Source organism: Salvelinus namaycush, chromosome 15, assembly GCF_016432855.1.
Source record: "Salvelinus namaycush isolate Seneca chromosome 15, SaNama_1.0, whole genome shotgun sequence".
Lineage (NCBI taxonomy): Eukaryota > Metazoa > Chordata > Actinopteri > Salmoniformes > Salmonidae > Salvelinus > Salvelinus namaycush.
This window is the reverse complement of record NC_052321.1, coordinates 19392831-19418919: the sequence shown is the minus strand read 5'-3', so window position 1 is coordinate 19418919 and position 26089 is coordinate 19392831. Positions and strand designations below refer to the sequence as shown.

The 26089-nt window shown below is 43.6% G+C and overlaps 1 protein-coding gene across 1 annotated transcript in view; it reads left to right on the top strand.

Moving 5' to 3' along the window:
* The first annotated feature begins 7744 nt into the window (after positions 1 to 7744).
* The window catches only part of LOC120060276 (chloride intracellular channel protein 4), a 34990-nt gene continuing 16645 nt past the window's right edge, over positions 7745 to 26089 (top strand). The window contains exon 1 of the mRNA XM_039009457.1: positions 7745 to 8216. Coding sequence (XP_038865385.1) covers positions 8148 to 8216 — 69 coding nt within the window. The 5' untranslated portion in view covers positions 7745 to 8147. The remainder of the gene's footprint in view (positions 8217 to 26089) is intronic.

Here is a 26089-nt window from a genome sequence, read left to right as displayed (position 1 = left end):
TTTTGTAAACATGAAAGTTAATTGTGCAGCATGAAACTTGTAAAAGGGGCACTGTACCATAGTGGTGTCCATTGCAAATAGTCCTGCACCACACTATGTACAGTGCCTTCGGAAAGTATTCAGACCCCTTGACTTTTTCCACATTTTGTTACAGCACAGCCTTATTCTAAAATGGATAAAACCAATTCGTTAAATCCTCATCAATCTACAGTTGAAGTCGGAAGTTTACATACACCTTAGCCGAATACATTTAAAACTCATTTTTTCACAATTGACATTTAATCCTGGTAAGAATTCCCTGTCTTAGGTCAATTAGGATCACCACATTTATTTGTAAGAATGTGAAATGTCATAGAGAGAATTATTTATTTCATCTCAATCCTTAGTGGGGCAAGTATACATACTCAATTAGTATTTGGTAGCATTGCCTTTAAATTGTTTAACTTGGGTCAAACGTTTTGGGTAGCCTTCCACAAGCTTCCCACAGTAAGTTGGGTGAATTTTGACCCATTCCTCCTGACAGAGCTGGTGTAACTGAGTCAGGTTTGTAGGCCTCCTTGCTCGCACATGCTTTTTGTAGTTCTGCCTACACATTTTCTATAGGACTAAGGTCAGGTCTTTGTGATGGCCACTCCAATACCTTGACTTTGATCTTTAAGCCATTTTGCCACAACTTTGGAAGTATGCTTGGGGTCATTGTCCATTTGGAAGACCCATTTGCGACCAAGCTTTAACTTCCTGACTGATGTCTTGATGTTGCTTCAATATATCCACATAATTTTCCATCCTCATGATGCCATCTATTTTGTGAAGTGCACCAGTCCATCCTGCAGCAAAGCAGCCCCACATGATGCTGCCACCCCTGTGCTTCACAGTTGGGATGGTGTTCTTCGGCTTGCAAGCATCCCCCTTTTCCTCCAAACATAACAATGATCATTATGGCAAAACAGTTATGTTTTTGTTTCATCAGACCAGAGGACATTTCTCAAAAGTACGATCTTGGTCGGTTTTGGAGCAGTGGCTTCTTCCTTGCTGAGCGGCCTTTCAGTTTGTCGATTATAGGACTCATTTTACTGTGGATATAGATACTTTTGTACCTGTTTCCTCCAGCATCTTCACAAGGTCCTTTGCTGCTGTTCTGGGATTGATTTGCACTTTTCGCACCACAGCAGTTCATCTCTAGGAGACAGCACGTCTCCTTCCTCAGCGGTATTACGGCTGCGTGGTCACATGGTATTTATACTTGCGCACTATTGTTTGTACAGATGAACGTGGTACCTTCAGGCGTTTGGAAATTGCTCCCAAGGATGAACCAGACTTGTGGCGGTCTTGGCTGATTTCTTTTGATTTTCCCATGTCATGCAAAGAGGCACTGAGTTAAGGTAGGCCTTGAAATACATCCACAGGTACACCTCCAATTGACTCGAATGATGTCAATTAGCCTATCAGAAGCTTCTAAAGCCATGACATTTTCTGGAATTTTCCAAGCTGTTAAAGGCACAGTCAACTTTGTGTAAGTAAACTTCTGACCCACTGGAATTGTGAAATAATCTCTGTAAACAATTGTTGGAAAAATTACTTGTGTCATGCACAAAGTAGATGTCCTAACCGACTTGCCAAAACTATAGTTTAACAAGAAATTTGTGGAGTGGTTGAAAAACAAGTTAATGACTCCAACCTAAGTGTATGTAAACTTCCGACTTCAACTGTACACACTATACCCCATAATGACCAAGCGAAATCAGGTTTAGGAATATTTGCTAATTTATTAAGAATTTAACATACCTTATTTACTTAAGTATTCAGACCCTATGCTATGAGATTTGAAATTGTGTGCATGTGCATCCTTTTTCCATTGATCATTCTTTGTTTCTACAACTTGATTGGAGTCCACCTACGGTAAATTCAATTGTTTGGACATGATTTGGAAAGGCACACACCTGTCTATATAAGGTCTCACAGTTGACAGTGCATATCAGAGCAAAAACCAAGCCATGACGTCAAAGGAATTGTCCATACAGCTCCAAGACACGATTGTGTTGAGGCACAGATCTGGGGAAGGGTACCAAAAAATTATTGCAGGTCCCCAAGAACACAGTGGCCATCATTCGTAAATGTAAGAAGTTTGGAACCACCAAGACTCTTCCTAGTGCTGGCCGCCTGGCCAAATTGAGAAATTGGGGGAGAAGGGCTTTGGTCAGGGAGGTGACCAAGAACCTGATGGTCACTCTGACGGAGCTCCAGATTTCCTCTGTGGTGATGGTAGAACCTTCCACAAGGACAACCATCTCTGCAGTACTCCACCATTCAGGCCTTTATGGTAGAGTGGCCAGACGGAAGCCACTCCTCAGTAAAAGGCACACGACAGCCCGCTTAGAGTTTGCGAAAAGGCACCTGAAGGACTCTGATCATGCTGTGGGGAAGGGACTGGGAGACTAGTCAGGATCGAGGAATAGATGAACGGAGCCAAGTACAGAGAGATCCTTGACACATCTGCTCCAGAGCCCTCAGGACCTCAGACTGGGGCGAAGGTTCACCTTCCAACAGGACAACGACCCTAAGCACACAGCCAAGACAATGCAGGAGTTGCTTTGGGACAAGTCTCTGAATGTCCTTGAGTGGCCCACCCAGACTTGAACCCGATCGAAAGTCTCTGGAGAAACCTGAAAATAGCTGTGCAGAGACGCTCCCCATCCAACCTGACAGAATTGAGAGGATCTGCAGAGAAGAATGGGAGAAACTCCCAAATAAAGGTGTGCAAAGCTTGTAGCGTCATACCCAAGAAGACTCGAGGCTGTAATCGTGAAATTAAGTACTGAGTAAAGGGTCTGATATTTGCAAACGTGTCTAAAAACCTGTTTTTGCTTTGTCATCAAGGAGTATTGTGTGTAGATGAATGAGGAAAATAACAATTTAATCAATTTTAGAATAAGGCTGTAATGTTAGAAATTTTGGAAAAAGTCAAAGGGTCTGAGAACTTCAGAAGGCACTCTTAGTAATGACAGCCTGTCCTTTATTGTCTTGTATGGTGATGTCGTTGTTGGGATGACAGATTTGGGGTCTATGGGAGCAGCTGCTCTAGATTACTGATTACTAGGTGGAAAAATATAGGACAAAACACATGACAAGAGAGACACCACAACACTACATAAAGAGAGTCCTAAGACAACATAGCATGGTAGCAACACCACATGAAAACAACATGGCGGAAACACAACATGGCAGCAGCACAACATGGTACAAACATTATTGGGCACAGGCAACAAGGTAGTATGTAGTAATTTGGGGGGTGCTTATTTCTTGCATATCCCAACTCCCCGTTAGACACGTACAGGGAGTGGGTTCACCATTGTTCACCATTGGGGTTAAGTGCCTTGCTGAAGGGCACAGCTCCTGGATTCGAACCAGCGACCCAATGTGCTAACCTCAAGGCTACTGGTCCATTAGTCCTCAGGGGCACTTCGGCACCTCTCCACCCGGCCAGAGGCGTCCCACTCACACAGCAACAGGGCAATCCATCGTGAGGGTTTTACATTTACTAAAAAACAACCTATTGTCTTTACGGTTAATGCTTTTGTTGTAACACCTGCTCCAGAGGCGGGCCGACACCAGCAGTGTGTGCACATTGAGCAAGGTGCTACATCAGCGTCGTTGCCTTGGGCAACATGCAGAGGCGAGTCAAAACAAGGTCTGGATGGGGAGTTGAGCCGGCTCCACGGTCATTGAGTTTGCTTTATGATCCCTGCTTTTCATGAACGATTTGAATATGCTTGTGTATCTCTATCTATTTTCCGTGGGCTATCCCATCCAAACTAGCATACTATTTTGAAGGCACTGTACAGACCATGAGATAGATATGTTTGTTTGATTGTCTATTCCATAGCCATATCATTTTAAAAAGCCAGTTAATGGTTTGGCTAAAACAAAATTGAAAGATATTTGCTGTGATACACTGATTACTTTGTAGTGCCCTTTTATCTCATCTGCCAGCTATCACTAATGACAACATCTGTCATAAGAATTTAAAAAATGGGCTGAAAATAGTCCATTCGGAAGTTTTTGATATATAAAGTACTACATGAGTCTTGTGAAGGTTTTAAAGTAACTGAACAACAACCTGTTGTCTTTATGGTTAATAATTTTGTTGTAACACCAGCTCCAGAGGCGGGCCGACGCAGGCTGTGTGTCTGCTGAACAAGCTGCTACATCAGCGTCGTTGCCACGGGCAATGTGCAGAGGCCAGTCAAAACAAGGTGGAGGGAGTGGGGGAGTTGAGCCAGCTCCACAGTCTCGTTCGATTTCTGTATGATAAAATTTGAATATGAACGATTTGAATATGCTTGGGTATCTCTGTCAATTTTCCGTAGGCTATCTTAACCAAACTAGTCATACTGTTTTGGAGGCACTATACAGACTATGAGATAAATATACTGAACGAAAATATAAACACAACATGCAACAATTTCAAAGATTTTACTGAGTTACAGTTCATAAAAGTAAATCAGTCAATTGAAATAAATGAATTAGGCCCTAATCTATGGATTTCACATGACTGGGAATACAGATACCTAAAAAAAAACACAAAAAAACAGTCAGTATCTGGTGTGACCACCATTTGCCTCATGAAGCACGACACATCTCCTTCACGTTGAGTTCATCAGGCTGTTGATTGTGGCCTGTGGAATGTTGTCCTACTCCTCTTCAATGGCTGTGCGAAGATGCTGGATATTGGCAGGAACTGGAAGACGCTGTTGAACACATCGATCCAGAGCATCCCAAACATGCTCAATGGGTGACACTAGTGAGTATGCAGGCCACTGGGACATTTTCAGCTTCCAGGAATTGTGTACAGATCCTTGCGACATGGGGCCATGCATTATCATGCTGAAACATGATAATGGCGATGGTGGTGGAGGAATGGCACGACAATGGGCCTCAGGATCTCGTCACAGTATCTCTGTGCATTTAAATTGCCATCAATAAAATGCAATTGTGTTCGTTGTCCGTAGCTTATGCCTGCCCATACCATAACCCCACCGCCACCATGGGGCACTCTGTTCACGACGTTGACATCAGCAAACCGTTCGCCCACACGATGCCACACTACGTGGTCTGCGGTTGTGAGGCCGGTTGGACGTACTACCAAATTCTCTAAAACAAAGTTTGAGGCTGCTTTTGGTAGAGAAATTAACATTCAATTCTCTGGCAACAGCTCTGGTGGACATTCCTGCAGTCAGCATGCCAATTGCACGCTCCCTCAAAACTTGAGACATCTGTGGCATTGTGTTGTGTGACAAAACTGCACATTTTAGAGTGGCCTTGTATTGTCCCCAGCAAAGGTACATCTGTATAATGATCATGATGTTTAATCAGCTTCTTGATATGCCAAACCTGTCAGGTGTATGGGTTATCTTGGCAAAGGATAAATGCTCACTAACAGGGATGCAACCAAATTTGTCCACCAAATTTGAGAGAAATCAGCAATTTGTGCCAATAGAAAAATCCTGGCATCTTAGTAGCTCAGTAGCTCTACCATCAGACCGTGTCAGGGGGGAAGTGATATCATGATCTCTGACCTTTCCACTGGTGACATGGCAGAATGTGTGTCTCCTGTAAACGGGGGAGGGAGGGGGGGGGCTGACTGGTCTCATATTACGCCGGTGGGCCTCCCTGGACATTCTGTGACTTCGGCATGAGTCATCCTCTCCAACGGACCGACATCTGTGTGTGTGTGTGTGCATACACATGTCAATCCATGTCTCTGTGTTGATTTTATTGTCCCCGGCACAAGGTGCACCTGTGTAATGATCATACTGTTTAACCAGCTTCTTGATATGCCACACCTGTCAGGTGGATGGATTATCTTGGCAAAGGAGAAATGCTCACTAACAGGGATGAAAACAAATTTGAGCACAACATTTGAGAGATAAGCTTTTTGTGCAAATGAAGAAATTCTTGGAATCTTTTATTTCAGCTCATGAAACACGGGACCAACACTTTACCTGTTGCGTTCATATTTTTTTTCAGTATATGTTATTTATTTGATTGTCTATTCCATAGCCATATCATTTAAAAACGTTAGTTAGTAGTTTGGCTAAAAGCAAATCACTATTTCTTTACGTTTTGTATCAACATTTTTGGGAATCATGGACTGCACATTGTAATTGCAATAACATTTTATGTAGGCTATAATTTATTCTGTTTTGTTCTGCAAGCCCAGGCAATACAAGTGATGCAAGCATAGCCGCAGCAAGCAGTTTTGGGGTGGGGGTGCTGGGGGATGCAGATTTCTATATAGGTCTGCTAATAAAGGACTAGTAAAGGACCAGTGCACTACTTTTGTGAAAAAAAATGTAATTAAATGTATTTGTGTGTTTACCAGCATTTGTAACTTGAGTCTGATAATTATCTGTACAAAACAGTTAATCTGATAATACTTGTGGAATATAAAAATATATTTGTGAAATACTTTGCAAATGCAACTTATTTCTATGTGAAAACTGAAATGGTCTATTCATTCCTTTTCCATTTTAGTAGATGCTCTTATCCAGAGCAACTTACAGCAGTGAGTACATACCTTTTCGTACTGGTCCCCCATGGGAATCAAACCCACAACCCTAGCATTGCAAACACCATGCTCTACCAACTGAGCCACATCATCACAAACCACTTAATGTCTCAATGTACTCAATTACTGTATTGGTCATTATTTTTCTTCATGGTGATGGAAAGTCTACAGGTTCTAAACCTAGATGACCAGCCTATGTACAATGCAGTAATTTACATTAACTGTTTTTTAAGAATGGTAAATTAATACTTCACAAAAAGTGGTTGTTTTCCATGTTATTCCATTAGAATGATAATCACAGAGAAAGGGACAGGGCAACAACTCTTACAATTCCAACTATTAAATCTTGCAAGATACTGTTCTTAATTATAAACTGGGTGGTTCGAGCCCTAACTGCTGATTGGCTGACAGCAGTGGTATATTTAAGCAATAACACCCGAGGAGGTGTGGTATACGGCCAATATACAACGGCTAAAGACTGTTCATATGCGTGACGCAACACAGAGTGCCTGGACACAGCCCTTAGCCATGGTATCCCCGAGGTGCCTTATTGCTATTATGAACAGGTTTCCAATGTAATTAGAGCAGTAAAAATAAACGTTTTGTCATACCCGTGATATACGGTCTGTTATAAACTGGGTGGTTCGAGCCCTGAATGCTGATTGGCTGACAGCGGTGGTATATCAGACTGTATATCACGGGTATGACAAAACATGTATTTTTACTGCTCTAATTATGTTGGTAACCAGTTTAGAATAGCAATAAGGCACCTCAGGGGTTTTTGGTATATGGCCTATATACCATGGCTAAGGGCTGTATCCAGGCACTCTGCGTTGCGTCATCCATAAGAACAGCCCTCAGCCGTGGTAAATTGGCCATATACCACACCCCCTTGTGCCTTATTGCTTAATTTTACAACTACCTTTTTTGCCAAAGCAGAAATGCTGAAAAAAATTGCTTGGCTACAGATGTTTAGATTGGTCTGCTAATACTAGTAAAGGCCCAGTGCATTACTTTTGTGATAAAAAAAATATTTTGGTTTATTGCAAGCACTCTCAGCACCCCTACTTCCCGCGGCAAGACTCTGCACTTTGCCCAAAGGCGCATGCCGCACAGAGAGCGCAGCAGGCATCCTTCCTCCGTCAAGACTCCTCTCTGAAACCCTGCCCACATTTTTATTGTTTGCTCTGCAGAGAACATCACGCCTTTAAATATTCTTCCCTCCCGTCCTTCTCTCTTCATCCTACTCCAGCACTCAAGCAATCAAAAAGACTGAAGAGTCAAAGGGATCAACGATCGTTTTATAGCTGTTCTGTAACACCGAGGAAAGCGTTCAGTTTTGTAGACTGGCTGCAACAATAGCACATTGCTATATTTGTGGTCGACTTTCTCCTCCCAGCACCTCAGCCCTCTTGTGTGAGAATTGCAGCGAGTGTCCAGCTGGTCACTAGCCTTGGAAAAGCTGTTATCCGAATACTGCGCGGAAAGGGGTGGCGAAGAAGAGCGAGTAGGCTGAAGATACAAGTTTGTTGGAAAATAATATATATCTCATTTGGAACATTTTTAAGTCTAGTTCACAATGTCTCTGTCTGTACCCCATAATGGAATCAAGGCGGATAACGAACCCGTTATCGAGCTCTTTGTGAAGGTACGTCCCTGAATAGATTGTCCAGTAGCAGGCTCTTTCGGCCGTCGCATTCGGCATTGGGAAAAGTTTAGTTTGTTAATGATCAATATTCTTCTGAATAATAAGTTAGCATAATTATTATTAAGCCTAAATTGACAAATATATTTAGTCGTTTGTGGAGTTATCGGTAGAAAAATATATATTTTTATTTCTTGGAGTGCGTAGGACAGTTACAAAAGTGGGCTGTCCTTATTTATGTACCATTTGGTTTTAGTTATATTGCTGCCATTTGCTTGCAAAAACGGTTGCCTGGAGAAGCGTAGTTTACTGTGCATAGGTCTACACAAGTCAACGAGTCTTGCAAATAACATGGTGATCAGTTTGCCCAAGCGTTTTAAGATTTGTCACAATTTCAGTAGGTAAATTTTTTAGAAACTTCCCAAAGTGTGGCCATGTGGTTTTATGTCAGACGTGTAGGGCGGATACCACGGCCCTCTTCTCCCATCGTAAGAGGGAGAGGAAGAAAAAAGCATCTCCCCTTTCAAGTGTGTCTCGATTTGGTACACATTTTATGAATAAGCTTGAATTGTAAATGTAATTGAAAGTTTAGCAATAGCCCTTAAATCAGCGGAACATTGACGCATTCAATCAATCGATAAACCATACATTGTATGGGACCATACGTTTGGTCGCATTATGGTCAAAATAATTGCTGCCCTAGACTTAAATACAGGATTCCGGTCGTGGGATATCTGGGAGCTTAGTTGTTTTTTTGTCATGTCGAGGCACACTTGAAAGGGGGATGAAACTTGTGATATTTGTCAACTGGAGAGAGAATTAATGAATATCTATACAACTACTGTCATGTGTTTATTATTAGGTCCTGCTTAGGCTGATTATGATAGTGGTGTGGTGCAACAAAACAGGCTTTCCCCTCCTCAACTTTATAAGAAGTCGGAGAGTAACTGCTGAAATTTACACAGAAAAGGGAAAGAAGCATTTGGCTCCCACAATATTCTCCCTCACCAAGTCTGCCAGAATGAGGATACCTCCCCCTTCTTAGTTGGAATGCATTAGCGATGAAGTAATACAGCTTGTTGTAGTGTATGTGAGGAAGCTCTTTGAACGTGCATTTCGATAAATCTAAAGTTACTAAATTAAAAAAGGTATATGTACTAGACTAGAAAGTTCGGGACTTCAGACTGATATCTGACTTAGAATAGGACTGAAATGTTTTATAGACTCCCATCAACCCTGTTTGTGATCTGTAAATGTTTTTAATTTTCTTCTGCCAGTTGTTTGGCAGAGAGGGAAAACAGGGCGAGGGGGTGTGACCCCGGGGGAATGTAGGGGTGAGAGGGTTTGGGGGCCTGAATTCAATTAGGGAAAAAAGGCCTTTTGCCTGCAAGCAAGCTTTAATGGTGATGTAAACTCACTGCCCCCCTCCAAGCAGTGTTTCACTAGTGATTATGATCATCACTGGTTATGATGCTGCTGACAGTGAGATCTTGATACGTGGCTCTTTTCTGCATGAAAGGGATGAATGGCAATAGACAGACTCACCATCTGTCAGATGACTCATTAACTTTTTGCAATATGACTGCAGTTATGGTGGACACACAGGACCTAGCAGTCTGCTTTCTTCATCGGCCTGTGTGAGAAAGGAGACGGAGACAAATCTAGACCTAATTGTTTATCACAGATTGGTCAAAAACTCTTTGCCCAGTTTTGTTCGGTGCTTGGGTTCAGTACACAGATGGGATCTCTCTCTTTCTCTCTCTCTTTATCCTCCTTTGTTCTCATCTACTGACACAGAGGTGATCTTCAGCATCCAGGAGAGAGGCCTTTGTTGAGGGAGGATGAGTGTTCTGTATTGATAATGCTGGACTGTTTGCCTTTGGCCACTGGGCTTTCACTGCATAACAGAAGACAGGGTGGTGTTAGCGACAGCCAGCTACAGCTAGCTAGCTACCTCAGAGTGAGCCACCCCTTGCATTCAGGAGCAGTTACATCATCCCTGGTGAGCCACACATGTGGCTACAACCACTCACCCCCACCTCTCCCTCTGTTACTGTGCTGTGTGATCGTTCTCTGCTGCACTTGTGTACACAAGATCTTCCCCCATTGTCTGGGTGTGTGAAACATAGTAAACTAAAATCCAAATGCTAATTTGAGTGTTCCGGATTTTCTACTCACACTGTTTACTGTTGGTTTAGCCAGGAGTCTATGGAAATTGTTTGGATTGTAGAAGTGAGTTCAGGCCTCAAGGTTTTATAGATGCGGAATTGCAGAATTAACCTGACGTCAATTTAACCCTTGATCCCCTGCAGATTAATTATTGTTTTACAGTAGGCCTACACATACAAGGAGCAGTAGCGCTAGCTGGCATGTTGAGGAGTGTGAATTCTAAGTAATGGTGTTGATCTCAGTTGGCTCTTGATTCCTCCTCATAGCAGTCAAATAGGTAGTTAGTAATGTCTGCCATCTGTTTGCTCATATGAGACAGTTGGTTTACAAACTGTAATTGGGATATCTGGCCAAGAGAAAGTTGAACTGCAAGTGGTTGTGCAGAATGATACCCAGCCTGAGATTTTAATGAAGGCTTGAAGACTCCATTGGTGTCATTTTGATGGCTCAAATCCCAAATCCCCTACCACACCTCAGGCTGAATCATCCCTCCTGATTACCCTCTCTGGAAGTGTGGTCACTTTTCCTTAATGACTCATTATCTCGAGACTCAGGGCATCGGCCATTTATAGGCAGACAAATGTACAATGGCCACTCAATCACCCAGCACCCATATACCTTAGTTACTGAATGGAACATGAAGCAATACAGATGACTCCACAGATGAAACCAGAAATGACATGCTTTCAATCTTTAGTTTGTATGTTACCTTTGTATGCTGTCCCTCTGCCAGCAAGTTTGCCAAGGGCAAGGCTATTTCATGCTGGGATAAAGGCACAACTCCACCGTCTATCAATAATGACAACAGTGACAATAAACATCGGAAGTAATCTACTATGTCCCTGTCTGTGTTATGTGCTGCTGGAGAGAGTCACACGGACACCATGGCAACAGAGCCCAATAATGTACCATTCAACGCTTTTTAAAGAACACCTGCAGGGATGTCTTGCCAGGATAACATCCTGAAGGTCAGCACACTTCTCCCTCAGTCTCAGACCAGAGAGATGTCACGGAAAGAGCTGCTCATGTCCTGCACTTCTCTCCCAGTACTGTCTCCGTGTCTATATGGCTCTGTATTTGTAAACTCAGGAAAAAAAAGAAACGTCCCTTTTTCAGGACCCTGTCTTTCAAAGATAATTAGTAAAAATCTAAATAACTTCACAGATCTTCATTGTAAAGGGTTTAAACACTGTTTCCCATGCTTGTTCAATGAACCATGAACAATTAATGAACATGCACCTGTGGAATGGTCGTTAAGACACTAACAGCTTACAGATGGTAGTCAATTAAGGTCACAGTTATGAAAACTTAGGACACTAAAGAGGCCTTTCTACTGACTCTGAAAAACACCAAAAGAAAGATGCCCAGGGTCCCTGCTCATCCGCGTGAACGTGCCTTAGGCATGCTGCAAGGGGGCATGAGGACTGCAGATGTGGCCAGGGCAATAAATTGCAATATCCGTACTGTGAGACACCTAAGACAGCGCTACAGGGAGACAGCTGATCGTCCTCGCAGTGACAGACCATGTGTAACAACACCTGCACAGGATCGGTACATCCGAACTTCACACCTGCGGGACAGGTACAGGATGGCAACAACAACTGCCCGAGTTACACCAGGAACGCACAATCTCTCCATCAGTGATCAGACTGTACACAATCGGTGGAGGGAGGCAGGATTGAGGGCTTACAGGCCTGTTGTAAGGCAGGTCCTCACCAAAAATCACCGGCAACAGCGTTGCCTATGGGCACAAACCCACCGTCGCTGGACCAGACAGGACTGGCAAAAAGTGCTCTTCGTTGACGAGTCGCGGTTTTGTCTCATCAGGGGTGATGGTCGGATTCGTTTATCGTCGAAGGAATGAGCATTACACCGAGGCCTGTACTCTGGAGCGGGATCGATTTGGAGGTGGAGGGTTTGTCATGGTCTGGGGCGGTGTGTCACAGCATCATCGGACTGAGCTTGTTGTCATTGCAGGCAATCTCAATGCTGTGCGTTACAGGGAAGACATCCTCCTCCCTCATGTGATACCCTTCCTGCAGGCTTATCCTGACATGACCCTCCAGCATGACAATGCCACCAGCCATACTGCTCATTTTGTGCGTGATTTCGTGCAAGACAGGAATGTCAGTGTTCTACCATGGCCAGCGCATAGCCCAGATCTCAATCCCATTGAGCACGTCTGGGACCTGTTGGATCGGAGGGTGAGGGCTAGGGTCATTCCCCCCAGAAATGTCCGGGAACTTGCAGGTACCTTGGTGGAAGAGTGGGGGTAACATCTCACAGCAAGAATGGGCAAATCTGGTGCAGTCCATGAGGATGAGATGCACTGCAGTACTTAATGCAGCTGGTGGCCACACCAGATACTGACTTACTTTTGATTTTGACCCCCCCTTTGTTTTGTGACACATTATTCAATTTCTGTTTGTCACATATCTGTGGAACTTGTTCAGTTTATGTCTCAGTTGTTGAATCTTGTTATGTTCATACAAATATTTCCACATGTTAAGTTTGCTGAAAATAAACGCAGTTGACAGTGAGAGGACGTTTCTTTTTTTGCTGAGTTTATTTGTATTTATCATGGTTCCCCATTAGCTGCTGCCACAGCAGCAGATACTCTTCCTGGGGTCCAGCAAAATTAAGGCAGTTTATACAATTTTAAAAACATTACAATACATTCACAGATTTCACAACACACTGCGTGCCCTCAGGCCCCTACTCCACCACTAAAACGTATCTACAGTACTAAATCCATATGTATGTATAGTGTGTATGTTATCATGTGTGTGTGTGTGTGTATATACATGTGTCTGTGCCAATGTTTGTGTTGCTTCACAGTCCCTGCAGTACCGTAAGGTGTTTTTTTATCTGTTTTTTAAATGTAATTTTACTGCGTCAGTTAGTTTATGTGGAATACAGTTCCATGTAGTCATGGCTCTATGTAGTACTGTGTGCCTCCCATAGCCTGTTCTGGACTTGGGGACTCTGAAGAGACCTCTTGTGGCATGTCTTGTGGGGTATGCATGGGTGTCCGAGCTGTGTGCCAGTAGTTTAGACAGACAGCTCGGTGCATTCAACATGTCAGTACCTCTCACAAATAAAAGTAGTGATGAAGTCAATCTCCTCCACTTTCAGATTGACATGCATATTATTAATATTAGCTCTCTGTGTGCATCTAAGGGCCAGCCATGCTGCTCTGTTCTAAGCCAATTGCAATTTTCCTAAGTCCTTTGTGGCACCTGACCACACGACTGAACAGTAGTCAAGGTGCGACAAAACTAGGGCCTGTAGGACCTGCCTTGTTGATGGTGTTGTTAAGAAGGCAGATCATCGCTTTATTATAGACAGACTTCTCCCCATCTTAGCTACTAATGCATCAATATGGTTTTGACCATGACAGTTTAAAATCTAGGGTTACTCCAAGCAGTATAGTCATCTCAACTTGCTCAATTTCAACATTATTTATTACAATATTTGGTTGAGGTTTAGGGTTTAGTGAGTGTTTTGTTCCAAATACAATGCTTTTAGTTTTAGAAATATTTAGGGCTAACTTATTCCTTGCCACCCACTCTGAAACTAACTGCAGCTCTTTGTTGAGTGTTGCAGTCATTTCAGTCTCTGTAGTAGCTGACGTGTATAGTGTTGAGTCATCCTCATACATAGACACTCTGGCTTTACTCAAAGTCAGTGGCATGTCGCTTGTAACAATTGATAAAGCAAGGGGCCTAAACAGCTACCCTGAGGAATTCCTGATTCTAACTGGATTATATTTGAGAGGCTTCCATTAAAGAACACCGTGTTCTGTTAGACAAGTAACTCTTTATCTACATTATAGTAGGGGGTGTAAAGCCATAACACACATTTTTCCAGCAGCAGACTATGATCGATAATGTCAAAAGCTGCACTGAAGTCTAACAAGACAGCCCCCACAATCATTTTATCATCAATTTCTCTCAGCCAATCATCAGTCATTTGTGTAAGTGCTGTGCTTGTTGAGTGTCCTTCCCTATAAGCATGCTGAAATGATGTTGTCAATTTGTTTACTGTTAAATAGCACATTACATGTGACTCCATGTAATGTGAGATCTTCCATCAAAGGTTAATAATAGTTTGGCATGAGAATTATTAGGAACATATTTGAATAGCTTGTACACTGGTAGAAGCAGAATATGTTTTGTTTAATCTTTGCCCTCCTTTGCCTCTGCTTAGTCATGTAATTTTGTTGTAATTGTCAAAAAATGCAAGATCCAGTTTAAACACTCTGGGTTAACCATCAATAAACTGAACTGTTTTTTGGCCTCTATTCTAGTATTAACTTGCCCTCAACCTTTTTTCTGCATGTCAATCTTAATTTGCCCCTTGTTTGCATATTTACCTGAATCTTTCAGCGTAAGGCATTCTTTCTACCCCGGGGTGACAATTTTAATCCAATTGAGAGTAGCCAGTTTTTATAGTCAAATCAATATAGCAGTTTATTCTCCCCAAGTACTATTGTACTGCTGCAGTCAGCATCATGAGTTAGGGGACAAAGATTAATGGTCTGTTGTGTGGCGCTGCTGTTAACTGTGAGCGGTAGCTCTTCTCTGCACTATGGACTTGCTCTTCCCAGAATCTGGGCTTCAAAATGCTTCATCATTGAAACTGTCAGGACTGGGCCTTGGCCAAATGGACCCAGCAATGTACCACAACACAAGATTAGGGGGATTTCTTATGATACTGTGTGTCTGTGTGCTCATGCCATCCTGTTCAGAGGAAAGGCTTGGTGCCTGTTGGGAGGAAGTTGCCATTTTAATCCTTCTGGTCCCAAGCAAGCCCTCTGCTAATGAGGCATTTCTCTTGTAGACCAATGACAGGAAACAAGATTGACTTAGAACAACAAGGAATGAGGGAGAATGATGGATATGGAGTGAGAAAATGGAGAAGAGGGGGGGAACATAGCAAAGGGTTTAGGATGTGTTGGGAAAGGGCAGGCAACAATTCGGACAGAAATATAACTTTATAGATCAGATTTAAACAAGTTTACAAATAGACATGGCCTCTGACATCTTTAGCCCTCTGTTATATCAGCTTCGCTAAGAGGGTGCTCGAGTGCTCAACCTCAGAAATTAGGGGAATCTACCCTCAGGGCAGGCAGTGTAACCCAATCTGTCACGACCCGATCCCCTCTGATCATGTTTCATATGCTGCCTGCATCCTCACAGCAACACACTAGTAAAATGAGCGACAGTGAGCCATGCCTAGTGTAGATAACCCTTAGTGAGCTATCCAAACATAGAGGATAGAGTAGCAAGGGACCAACCGGACACATCCCTCCAACTCCCTCCTTCACTCTATCCACATCAATTTCTTTGTAACTTAAAGCCATGCGTTTGGTTTTCAGTGTCAGTGGGTGAACTGTACTAGCCACTAGGTCCATAGTATGGTAATCATACCATATAACCTATACTTCTACATCTTTTACAATCGTGTGGATGGGCTACTCAAGTCAACCACTTACAGTACTTGGCATTGTTACTGTAATAATGAGCTCATAAGCTTTGGGACATCTTTGTGTGTGTGCCAGACTCTGGATCAGAATGAAACGCTACAGTAGGTCAAAGGTGGGTTGTCTGGTGTTCTGGCCAGTTGGACCAAATGCTTAAAATGAGCAATGAGGTTGGTGTTTGTTTGTGTGTCCATGGTGCAGGCTTTGCTGCCATGTCAAACTGGCTAACACCCATAGTACAATGTTTGAGCCAAAGGGTGGTTCTTTAAAGTGGTCTAGACTTTAGCCATCTTTTCAGGGAACCACCAAATGTTGTATTGACGTTGCCTCTATCAGATGCATGTTGAACAGTGGAGGCTGCTGAGGGGAGGATGGCTCATAATAATGGCCGGAATGGAGTGAATGGAATGGTATCAACAGTGTTTTCATCTGTTTGATACCACGCCATTCCAGCCATTATTATGAACCATCCTCCCCTCAGCAGCCTCCACTGATGTTGAAGGCTACATGTAGCGTTTTAATGATGTGTGTGTACAGAGTGAGTGGGACTGGGATGGTCGGTGAGGAATGCAGTGTGTGTCTCGGAGTCATCTGTCTGGGGTCTGTTATTTTGTAAGGCGGTGGAGAGTCACAGCACACCCTGACCTCAGTGTTTGTGTTGGAACAAACTCTTTAAATGACAGTCACAGGGAGATGAGCAAAACGGTTTCATCTTCACGTCTCCTGCACACGTCTCTCGCTCTCCCTCCCCTGTTTCTGTCTTGTTCTTTGCTTCTTACTTTACTTGAGTTATGTTTCACTCAACTTCATCCCCGACTTTCAGTTATAATTTATTTTTTTCAGTGTTATTATTCTTAACCTGGAGAGAGTAATGGTCATGTTATTGATAACTCAGTAAGCTAAATTTGATCCCTCTCCACCCCTCGGTCAGTGTCCCAATTAACCTTTCATGTTGCAAGCCTAACCTCCACTACCTCTGTAGGCCTGTCTATCTGGGAGACGTTAGGTTCTGTCTGGGAGATGTTTGGTTTCCACTCCATGACGTCCACATGATTCAGAGGCACACCAGGGTGTGTTGCATTTCCTTCCCGTAGGGTCTGACTCCTCCACACTCTCATCCTTTGGACCACAGACCCAGCCATAGCCAAGTCCGCCTTTGTCCCAGCCCATCCCTTCCAAGTAACAGCCTCACCTCAGCCAACTCTGCCTATACCAGTCCACCAAACCAAGCCCAACTTCAGCCAGCCCAGTCCTCCCAGCCCAGGCCAGTCTGCATGCTTGTCCAGTCCAGAGTAGGCGTGACATAACATGTGGCCCTTCCCTTCCCAGAGGAAATTCCTCCTGTGTCACTGGGTGAGAGACGAGAGGAGAGCAGCGGAGCACTTGTTGGCCAGCTCCATATTTGGTAAAAGTGTGGCTTGAATTTGAGCCCACCAAATTTAGAATGTTAAGTGTGAGCGAAGGGGAGGATATGACCGTCATTTTACTAAAATTAGGCCTGGAGCCGACTCGGCATAACTCTCCAAAGGAAAAACAATAGACATGCTACCGGTCCCGGTCTAAAGCTTTGATCTCCCACCACTTTGGTTGAGAGGAGCGGAGTATTTTGGCCTCAATGATGAGGACTCTTTAAAAAGGTTAGGTGGATGATCATTATTACAAAGGCACTGATGAAAATGACCTGACTGGTAATTTATACAATCCCTAAAATGAGTTGCTGAGAGAGAGGGAGGCGGAGTGGGACATCTCATGATTTTATTGCTGATGTTCCTAGCCATAAAATGTTATGGGACATGAGAAAAATACACTGTTTGTATATACACCAGTTAAAATGCTGAGTAGCCAGTTTATTAAAATGTCCTGAAACTAACTACAGTGCATTCAGAACGTATTCAGACCCCTTCCCTTTTTCCACATTTTGTTACGTTACAACCTTATTCTAAAAATGTTATACATTTTTTTAAATCCTCATCTACACCAAATACCCCATAATGACAAAGCAAAAACTAGTACATTTAAAAAAATATAATTTATTACAAATAAAAACCAGATACCTTATTTACATAAGAATTCGCAACTTTTGCTATGATACTCGAAATTGAGCTCAGGTGCATCCTGTTTTCATTGATCATTTATTTTAATTTTTTATTTTGCCTTTATTTAACCAGGTAGGCTAGTTGAGAACAAGTTCTCATTTACAACTGCGACCTGGCCAAGATAAAGCAAAGCAGTGTGACACAGACAACAACACAGAGTTACACATGGAATAAATAATAAACAAGCCATTAACACAAAACAAGTCAATGACACAGCAGAAAAAAAGAAAGTCTATATACAGTGTGTGCAAAAGGCATGAGGTAGGCAATAAATAGGCCATAGTAGCGAAGAATTACAATTTAGCAGATTAACACTGGAGTGAGAAATGAGCAGATGTGCAAGTAGAGATACTGGTGTGCAAAAGAGCAGAAAAGTAAATAAAAACAGTATGGGGATGAGGTAGGTAGATTGGGTGGGCTATTTACAGATGGACTACGTACAGCTGCAGTGATCGGTTAGCTGCTCAGATAGTTGGTGAGGGAAATATAAGTCTCCAGCTTCTCCAGCGATTTTTGCAATTTGTTCCAGTCACTGGCAGCAGAGAACTGGAAGGAAAGGCGGCCAAATGAGGTGTTGGCTTTGTGGATGATCAGTGAGATATACCTGCTGGAACGTGTGCTACGGGTGGGTGTTGTTATCGTGACCAGTGAACTGAGATAAGGTGGAGCTTTACCTATAGACTTATAGATGACCTGGAGCCAGTGGGTCTGGCGACGAATATGTAGCGAGGGCCAGCCGACTAGAGCATACAGGTCGCAGGGGTGGGTGGTATAAGGTGATTTGGTAACAAAACGGATGGCACTGTGATAGACTGCATCCAGTTTGCTGAGTAGAGTATTGGAAGCTATTTTATAGATGACATCGCCGAAGTCGAGGATCGGTAGGATAGTCAGTTTTACTAGGGTAAGTTTGGCGGTGTGAGTGAAGGAGGCTTTGTTGCGAAATAGAAAGCCGATTCTAGATTTGATTTTGGATTGGAGATGTTTAATATGATTCTGGAAGGAGAGTTTACAGTCTAGCCAGACACCTAGGTATTTATAGTTGTCCACATATTCTAGGTCAGAACCGTCCAGGGTGGTGATGTTAGTCGGGCGGGCGGGTGCGGGCAGCGAACTGTTGAAAAGCATGCATTTGGTTTTACTAGCGTTTAAGAGCAGTTGGAGGCCACGGAAGGAGTGTTGTATGGCATTGAAGCTCGTTTGGAGGTTAGTTAGCACAGTGTCCAAGGAAGGGCCAGAAGTATACAGAATGGTGTCGTCTGCGTAAAGGTGGATCAGGGAATCACCCGCAGCAAGAGCGACACCATTGATATATATACATAGAAAAGAGTCGGCCCGAGAATTGAACCCTGTGGTACCCCCATAGAGACTGCCAGAGGTCCGGACAACAGGCCCTCCGATTTGACACACTGAACTCTGTCTGCAAAGTAGTTGGTGAACCAGGCGAGGCAGTCAGAGACACCAAGGCTATTGAGTCTGCCGATAAGAATACGGTGATTGACAGAGTCGAAAGCCTTGGCCAGGTCAATGAAGACGGCTGCACTGTACTGTCTTTTATCGATGGCGGTTATGATATTGTTTAGTACCTTGTGTGGCTGAGGTGCACCCGTGACCGGCTCGGAAACCGGATTGCACAGCGGAGAAGGTACGGTGGGATTCTAAATGGTCAGTGATCTGTTTATTAACTTTGCTGAAGGAGAAGCTGGGGAGGCTCGGGCGAGTAGCTGCGGGGGGAGCTGTTGGCCGGGGTTGGAGTAGCCAGGAGGAAACATGGTCAGCCGTAGAGAAATGCTTCTTGAAATTTTCGATTATCATGGATTTATCGGTGGTGACCGTGTTACCTAGCCTCAGTGCAGTGGGCAGCTGGGAGGAGGTGCTCTTGTTCTCCATGGACTTTACAGTGTCCCAAAACTTTTTGGAGCTACAGGATGCAAATTTCTGCTTGAAAAAGCTACCCTTTGCTTACCTGACTGACTGCGCGTATTGGTTCCTGACTTCCCTGAACAGTTGCATATTGCGGGGACTATTCGATGCTATTGCAGTCCGCCACATTATGTTTTTGTGCTGGTCAAGGGCAGTCAGGTCTGGAGTGAACCAAGGGCTATATCTGTTCTTAGTTGTGCATTTTTTGAAATGGGCATGCTTATCTAAGATGGTGAGAAAATTACTTTTAAAGAATGACCAGGCATCCTCGACTGACGGGATGAGATCAATATCCTTCCAAGATACCCGGGCCAGGTCGTTTGGAAAGGCCTGCTCGCAGAAGTGTTTTAGGGAGCGTTTGACAGTGATGAGGGGTGGTCGTTTGACCGCGGACCCATAGCGGATACAGGCAATGAGGCAGTGATCGCTGAGATCCTGATTGAAAACAGCAGAGACATCCTTGAGATGTTTCTACAACTTGATTGGAGTCCACCTGTGGTCAATTCAATTGATTGGACATGATTTGGAAAGACACACCTGTGTATATAAGGTCCCACAGTTGACAATGCATGACAGAGAAAAAAACAAGACATTAGGTCGAAGGAATTGTCCGTAGAGCTTGGAGACAGGATTGTGTCGAGGCACAGATCTGGAGAAGGGTACCAAAAAAAATGTCTCCAGCATTGAAGGTCCCCAAGAACATAGTGGCCTCCATCATTCTTAAATAGAAGAAGTTTGGAACCACCAAGACTCTTCCTAGAGCTGGCCGCTTGGCCAAACTAAGCAATCGGGGGAGAACGGCCTTGGTCAGGGAGGTGACCAAGAACCCGATGGTAACTCTGACAGAGCTCCATAGTTCCTCTATGGCAGTGGTTCCCAAACATTTATAGTCCCATACCCCTTCAAACATTCAACCTCCAGCTGCGTACCCCCTCTAGCACCAGCGTCAGCGCACTCTCAAATTGTCAGAGCTGCTAGGAGTACTGGGTGGAGGAGTCAAGCGCAGAGAGCAGGGTTTCAAGAAAGTGGATTTATTTTCCAGTTGACAGGGAAAACGATCATGCCCTAAACACACGGGCGCATGAACAAACGAGTCCAAAAACACCGGACTAAACTGTCCAGAAAAAATAATAAATCCACATAACAATCCAACACCAAATAACAGATAAACAAGCCCGCACAAAAGCCAGCGGGCTACCTGCCCTTAAATAGCCTACCCACCAAACTAAACTCAAAACAGGTGCACCCAATCAGCCCAAACTAACAGAAACAAAAAGAAAAGAATCGATGGCAGCTAGTAGGCCGGTGACGACGAGCGCCGAGCGCCGCCCGAACAGGAAGAGGCACCATCTTCGGCGGGATTCGTGACACAAATGTTGTTTTTTGCCATCATTGTAAGCCTCCCACACACATATAAAACCTTATTTGTTCATAGAAAATTGTGTATAACTCACCACAGCTTAATGAGAAGGGTGTGCTTGAAAGAATGCACATAACTCTGCAATGTTGGGTTGTATTGGACAGAATCTCAGTCTTAAATCATTTTCCACACAGTCTGTGCCTGTATTTAGTTTATGCTAGTGAGGGCCGAGAATCCACTCACATAGGTACATGGTTGCAAAGGGCATCAGTGTCTTAGCGCGATTTGCCAAGGCAAGAAACTCTGAGTGCAGCGCTATCCAGAAATCTGGCAGTGGCTTCTGATTAAATAACATTTTCACAGAACCGCTTGTTGCAATTTCGATGAGGCTCTCTTGTTCAGATATGATAAGTGGACTGGAGGCAGGGCATGAAAGGGATAACGAATCAAGTTGTGTCATCCTTTTCAGGAAAGTACCTGCGTAAATTGCGCAGCCAGCTCACTCAGGTGCTTTGTTATATTACATTTGACATTGAGCTTGAGTTCATTTGCACACAAAAAAAATCACTTAATCATAGCCTCAATTTTGAGGAGAGTTGAAGAGTCCCTGTAATCCTAGATTCAGATAATTTAGGCGAGCAAAAACATCACCCAGATAGCCAGTCATGTGAGAAACTCGTCATCATGCAAGCGGTCAGACAAGTGAAAAAACTTTAAGCTCGTCTCTCAATTCAAAAAAACGTGTCAATACTTTCCCCCTTGATTACCAGCGCAGAAAATACCCGAGAGTTCAGGGCCTTGCTTTAACAAAGTTAGCCATTTTCACTGTTGTGTCCAAAACGTCTTTCAGGCTGTCAGGCTTTCCCTTGGCAGCAAGAGCCTCTCGGTGTATGCTGCAGTGTACCCAAGTGGCGACGGGAGCAACTGCTTGCACGTGCGTTACCACTCCACTATGTCTCCCTGTCATGGCTTTTGCGCCATCAGTACAGATACCAACACATCTTGACCACCAAAGTCCATTTTATGTCACAAAGCTGTCCAGTACTTTAAAAATATCCTCTCATGTTGTCCTGGTTTCCAGTGGTTTGCAGAAGAGGATGTCTTCCTTAATTGACCCACAATAAACATAATGGACATATACCAGAAGCTGTGCCAGGCCCACCACGTCGGTTGACTCATCCAGCTGTAACGCATAGAATTCACTGGCTTGTATGCGAAACAGTAATTGTTTTAAAACATCTCCTGCCATGTCACTGATGCGTCGTGAAACAGTGTTGTTTGATGAAGGCATTGTCTGTATAGTTTTTTGGGCCTTTTCCCCCAGCATTGTCCCAGCCAAATCCGTGGCAGCAGGAAGAATTAAGTCCTCCACAATAGTTTGGGGCTTGCCTGTCCTAGCCACTCAGTAGCTCACCATATAAGACGCTTCTAGCCCCTTCTTATTAATGGTATCTGTTGCTTTTATACATGTCTTACTACTCGAAAGTCCTCTTTATTCTCGCTCAAAAAACTGTGGCTTATTTTTCAAATTGTCATGTTTCGTTTCTAAATGTCTGCGCAAGAGTGAAGGTTTCCCGTGAGAGTAACGGTTAGTGTGATTGGATGTTAATTATTTGACTAGTCTACCTGTATTTGACATTGCATTGTTATTTCGCTGAACACTAAATGGTTAAATTAGATTTTTGGCAGTGAAACAAGGCTACTCAGGTGAGAGAAAAAACCTCACCCCGTTGGAAAATATAAATGTACTGTTTGAAAATGTGAAGAATTTTATTACATTTCAAAAATACATACGTTGGGGAGAACAAGTATTTGATACACTGCCGATTTTGCAGGTTTTCCTACTTACAAAGCATGTAGAGGTCTGTAATTTTTTATCATAGGTACACTTCAACTGTGAGAGACGGAATCTAAAACAAAAATCCAGAAAATCCCATTGTATGATTTTTAAGTAATTAATTAGCATTTTATTGCATGACAAAGTATTTGATCACCTACCAACCAGTAAGAATTCCTGCTCACAGACCTGTTAGTTTTTCTTTAAGAAGCCCTCCTGTTCTCCACTCATTACCTGTATTAACTGCACCTGTTTGAACTCGTTACCTGTATAAAAGACACCTGTCCACACACTCAATCAAACAGACTCCAACCTCTCCACAATGGCCAAGACCAGAGAGCTGTGTAAGGACATCAGGGATAGAATTGTAGGCATGCACACGGCTGGGATGGGCTACAGGACAATAGGCAAGCAGCTTGGTGAGAAGGCAACAACTGTTGGCGCAATTATTAGAAAATGGAAGAAGTTCAAGATGACGGTCAATCAACCTCGGTCTGGGGCTCCATGCAAGATCTCACCTCGTGGGGCATCAATGATCATGAGGAAGGTGAGGGATCAGCCCAGAACTACACGGCAGGACCTGGTCAATGACCTGAAGAGAGCTGGGACCACAGTCTCAAAGAAAACCATTAGTAACACACTATGCCGTCATGGATTAAAATCCTGCAGCGCACGCAAGGTCCCGCTGCTCAAGCCAGCGCATGTCCAGGCCCGTCTAAAGTTTGCCAATGACCATCTGGATGATCCAGAGGAGGAATGGGAGAAGGTCATGTGGTCTGATGAGACAAAAATAGAGCTTTTTGGTCTAAACTCCACTCGCTGTGTTTGGAGGAAGAAGGATGAGTACAACCCCAAGAACACCATCCCAACCGTGAAGCATGGAGGTGGAGACATCATTCTTTGGGGATGCTTTTCTGCAAAGGGGACAGGACGACTGCACCGTATTGAGGGGAGGATGGATGGGGCCATGTATCGCGAGATCTTGGCCAACAACCTCCTTCCCTCAGTAAGAGCATTGAAGATGGGTCGTGGCTGGGTCTTCCAGCATGACAACGACCCGAAACACACAGCCAGGGCAACTAAGGAGTGGCTCCGTAAGAAGCATCTCAAGGTCCTGGAGTGGCCTAGCCAGTCTCCAGGCCTGAACCCAATAGAAAATCTTTGGAGGGAGCTGAAAGTCCGTATTGCCCAGCGACAGCCCCGAAACCTGAAGGATCTGGAGAAGGTCTGTATGGAGGAGTGGGCCAAAATCCCTACTGCAGTGTGTGCAAACCTGGTCAAGAACTACAGGAAATGTATGATCTCTGTAATTGCAAACAAAGGTTTCTGTACCAAATATAAAGTTCTGCTTTTCTGATGTATCAAATACTTATGTCATGCAATAAAATGCTAATTACTTAAAAATCATACAATGTGATTTTCTGGATTTTTGTTTTAGATTCCATCACAGTTGTAGTGTACCTATGATAAAAAATTACAGACCTCTACATGCTTTGTAAGTAGGAAAACCTGCAAAATTGGCAGTGTATCAAAAACTTGTTCCCCCCCACTGTATATATTTATTTTTGTTAAATTAGATTTTTTTGGGGCGTAGCCACGGCGGCATTGCGTACCCCAGTTTGGGAATACCTGCTCTTTGGAGATGGTGTCACGGCTGTTGAAGGAAGAGGACCAAGGTGCCGCATGGTGAGCGTACATATTCCTTTATTATTGGAAATGCCGACAAAAACAATAAACACTACAAAACAAACCGTGAAGCTAAAGGCTATGTGCCATAAACAAAGTCAACTTCCCACAAAGACAGGTGGGAAAAAGGGCTACCTAAGTATGGGTCTCAGAGACATCGATAGACAGCTGTCCCTGATTGAGAACCCTACCCGGCCAAAACATAGAAATACAAATAATAGAACATAGAATACCCACCCCAAATCACACCCTGACCAAACCAAATAGAGACATAAAAAGGATCTCTAAGGTCAGGGCGTGACAGATGGGAGAAACTTCCAGAAGGACAACTATCTCTGCAGCACTCCACCAATCAGGTCTTTATGGTAGAGTGGCCAGCCACTCCTCAGTAAAAGGCACGACAGCTTGGAGTTGGCCAAATATCACCTAAAGGACTCTCAGACCATGAGAAACAAGATCCTCTGGTCTGATGAAACCAAGATTGAACATTTGTCTGAATGCCAAGCATTCAGACAAATCTGGAGGATCAGTCAGAATCTGGAGGATTCCTGGCACCACCATGCTGTGGGGATGTTTTTCAGCGGCAGGGACTGAGACAAGTCATGATCGAGGGAAAAATTAACAGAGCAAAGTACAGAGAGATCCTTGATGAAAACCTGCTTCAGAGCACTCAGGACCTCAGACTGGGGTGAAGTTTCACCTTCCAACAGGACAACGACCCAAAACAACGCAGGAGTGGCTTTGAGACAAGTCTCTGAATGTCCTTGAGTGGCCCAGCCAGAGCCCGGACTTGAACCCGATCGAACATCTCTGGAGAGACCTGAAAATAGCTGTGCAGCGACGCTCCCCATCCAACCTGACAGAGCTTGAGAGGATCTACAGAGAAGATTGGGAGAAACTCCCCAAATACAGGTGTGCCAAGCTTGTAGTGTCATACCCAAGAAGACTCGAGGGTGTAATCGCTGCCAAAGGTGCTTCAACAAAGTACTGAGTAAAAGGTCTGAATACTTATGTAAATGTGATATTTCAGTTTTTTATTTGTAATAAATTTGCAAACATTTCTAAAAACCAGTTTTCACTTTGTCATTATGTGGTATTGTGTGTAGATTAATGAGGAAAAAAACGATTTAATATGTTTTAGAATAAGGCTGTAACGTAACAAAAAAATTGAAAAATGTATCTGAATAGTTTCCAAATGAACAAAAATGTAAATGCAAAATGCAACCATTTCAAAGATTTTCATACAAGGAAATCAGTCAATTGAAATGAAATAATTTGGCTCTAATCTATGGATTTCACATGACTGGGCAGGGGTCTGGG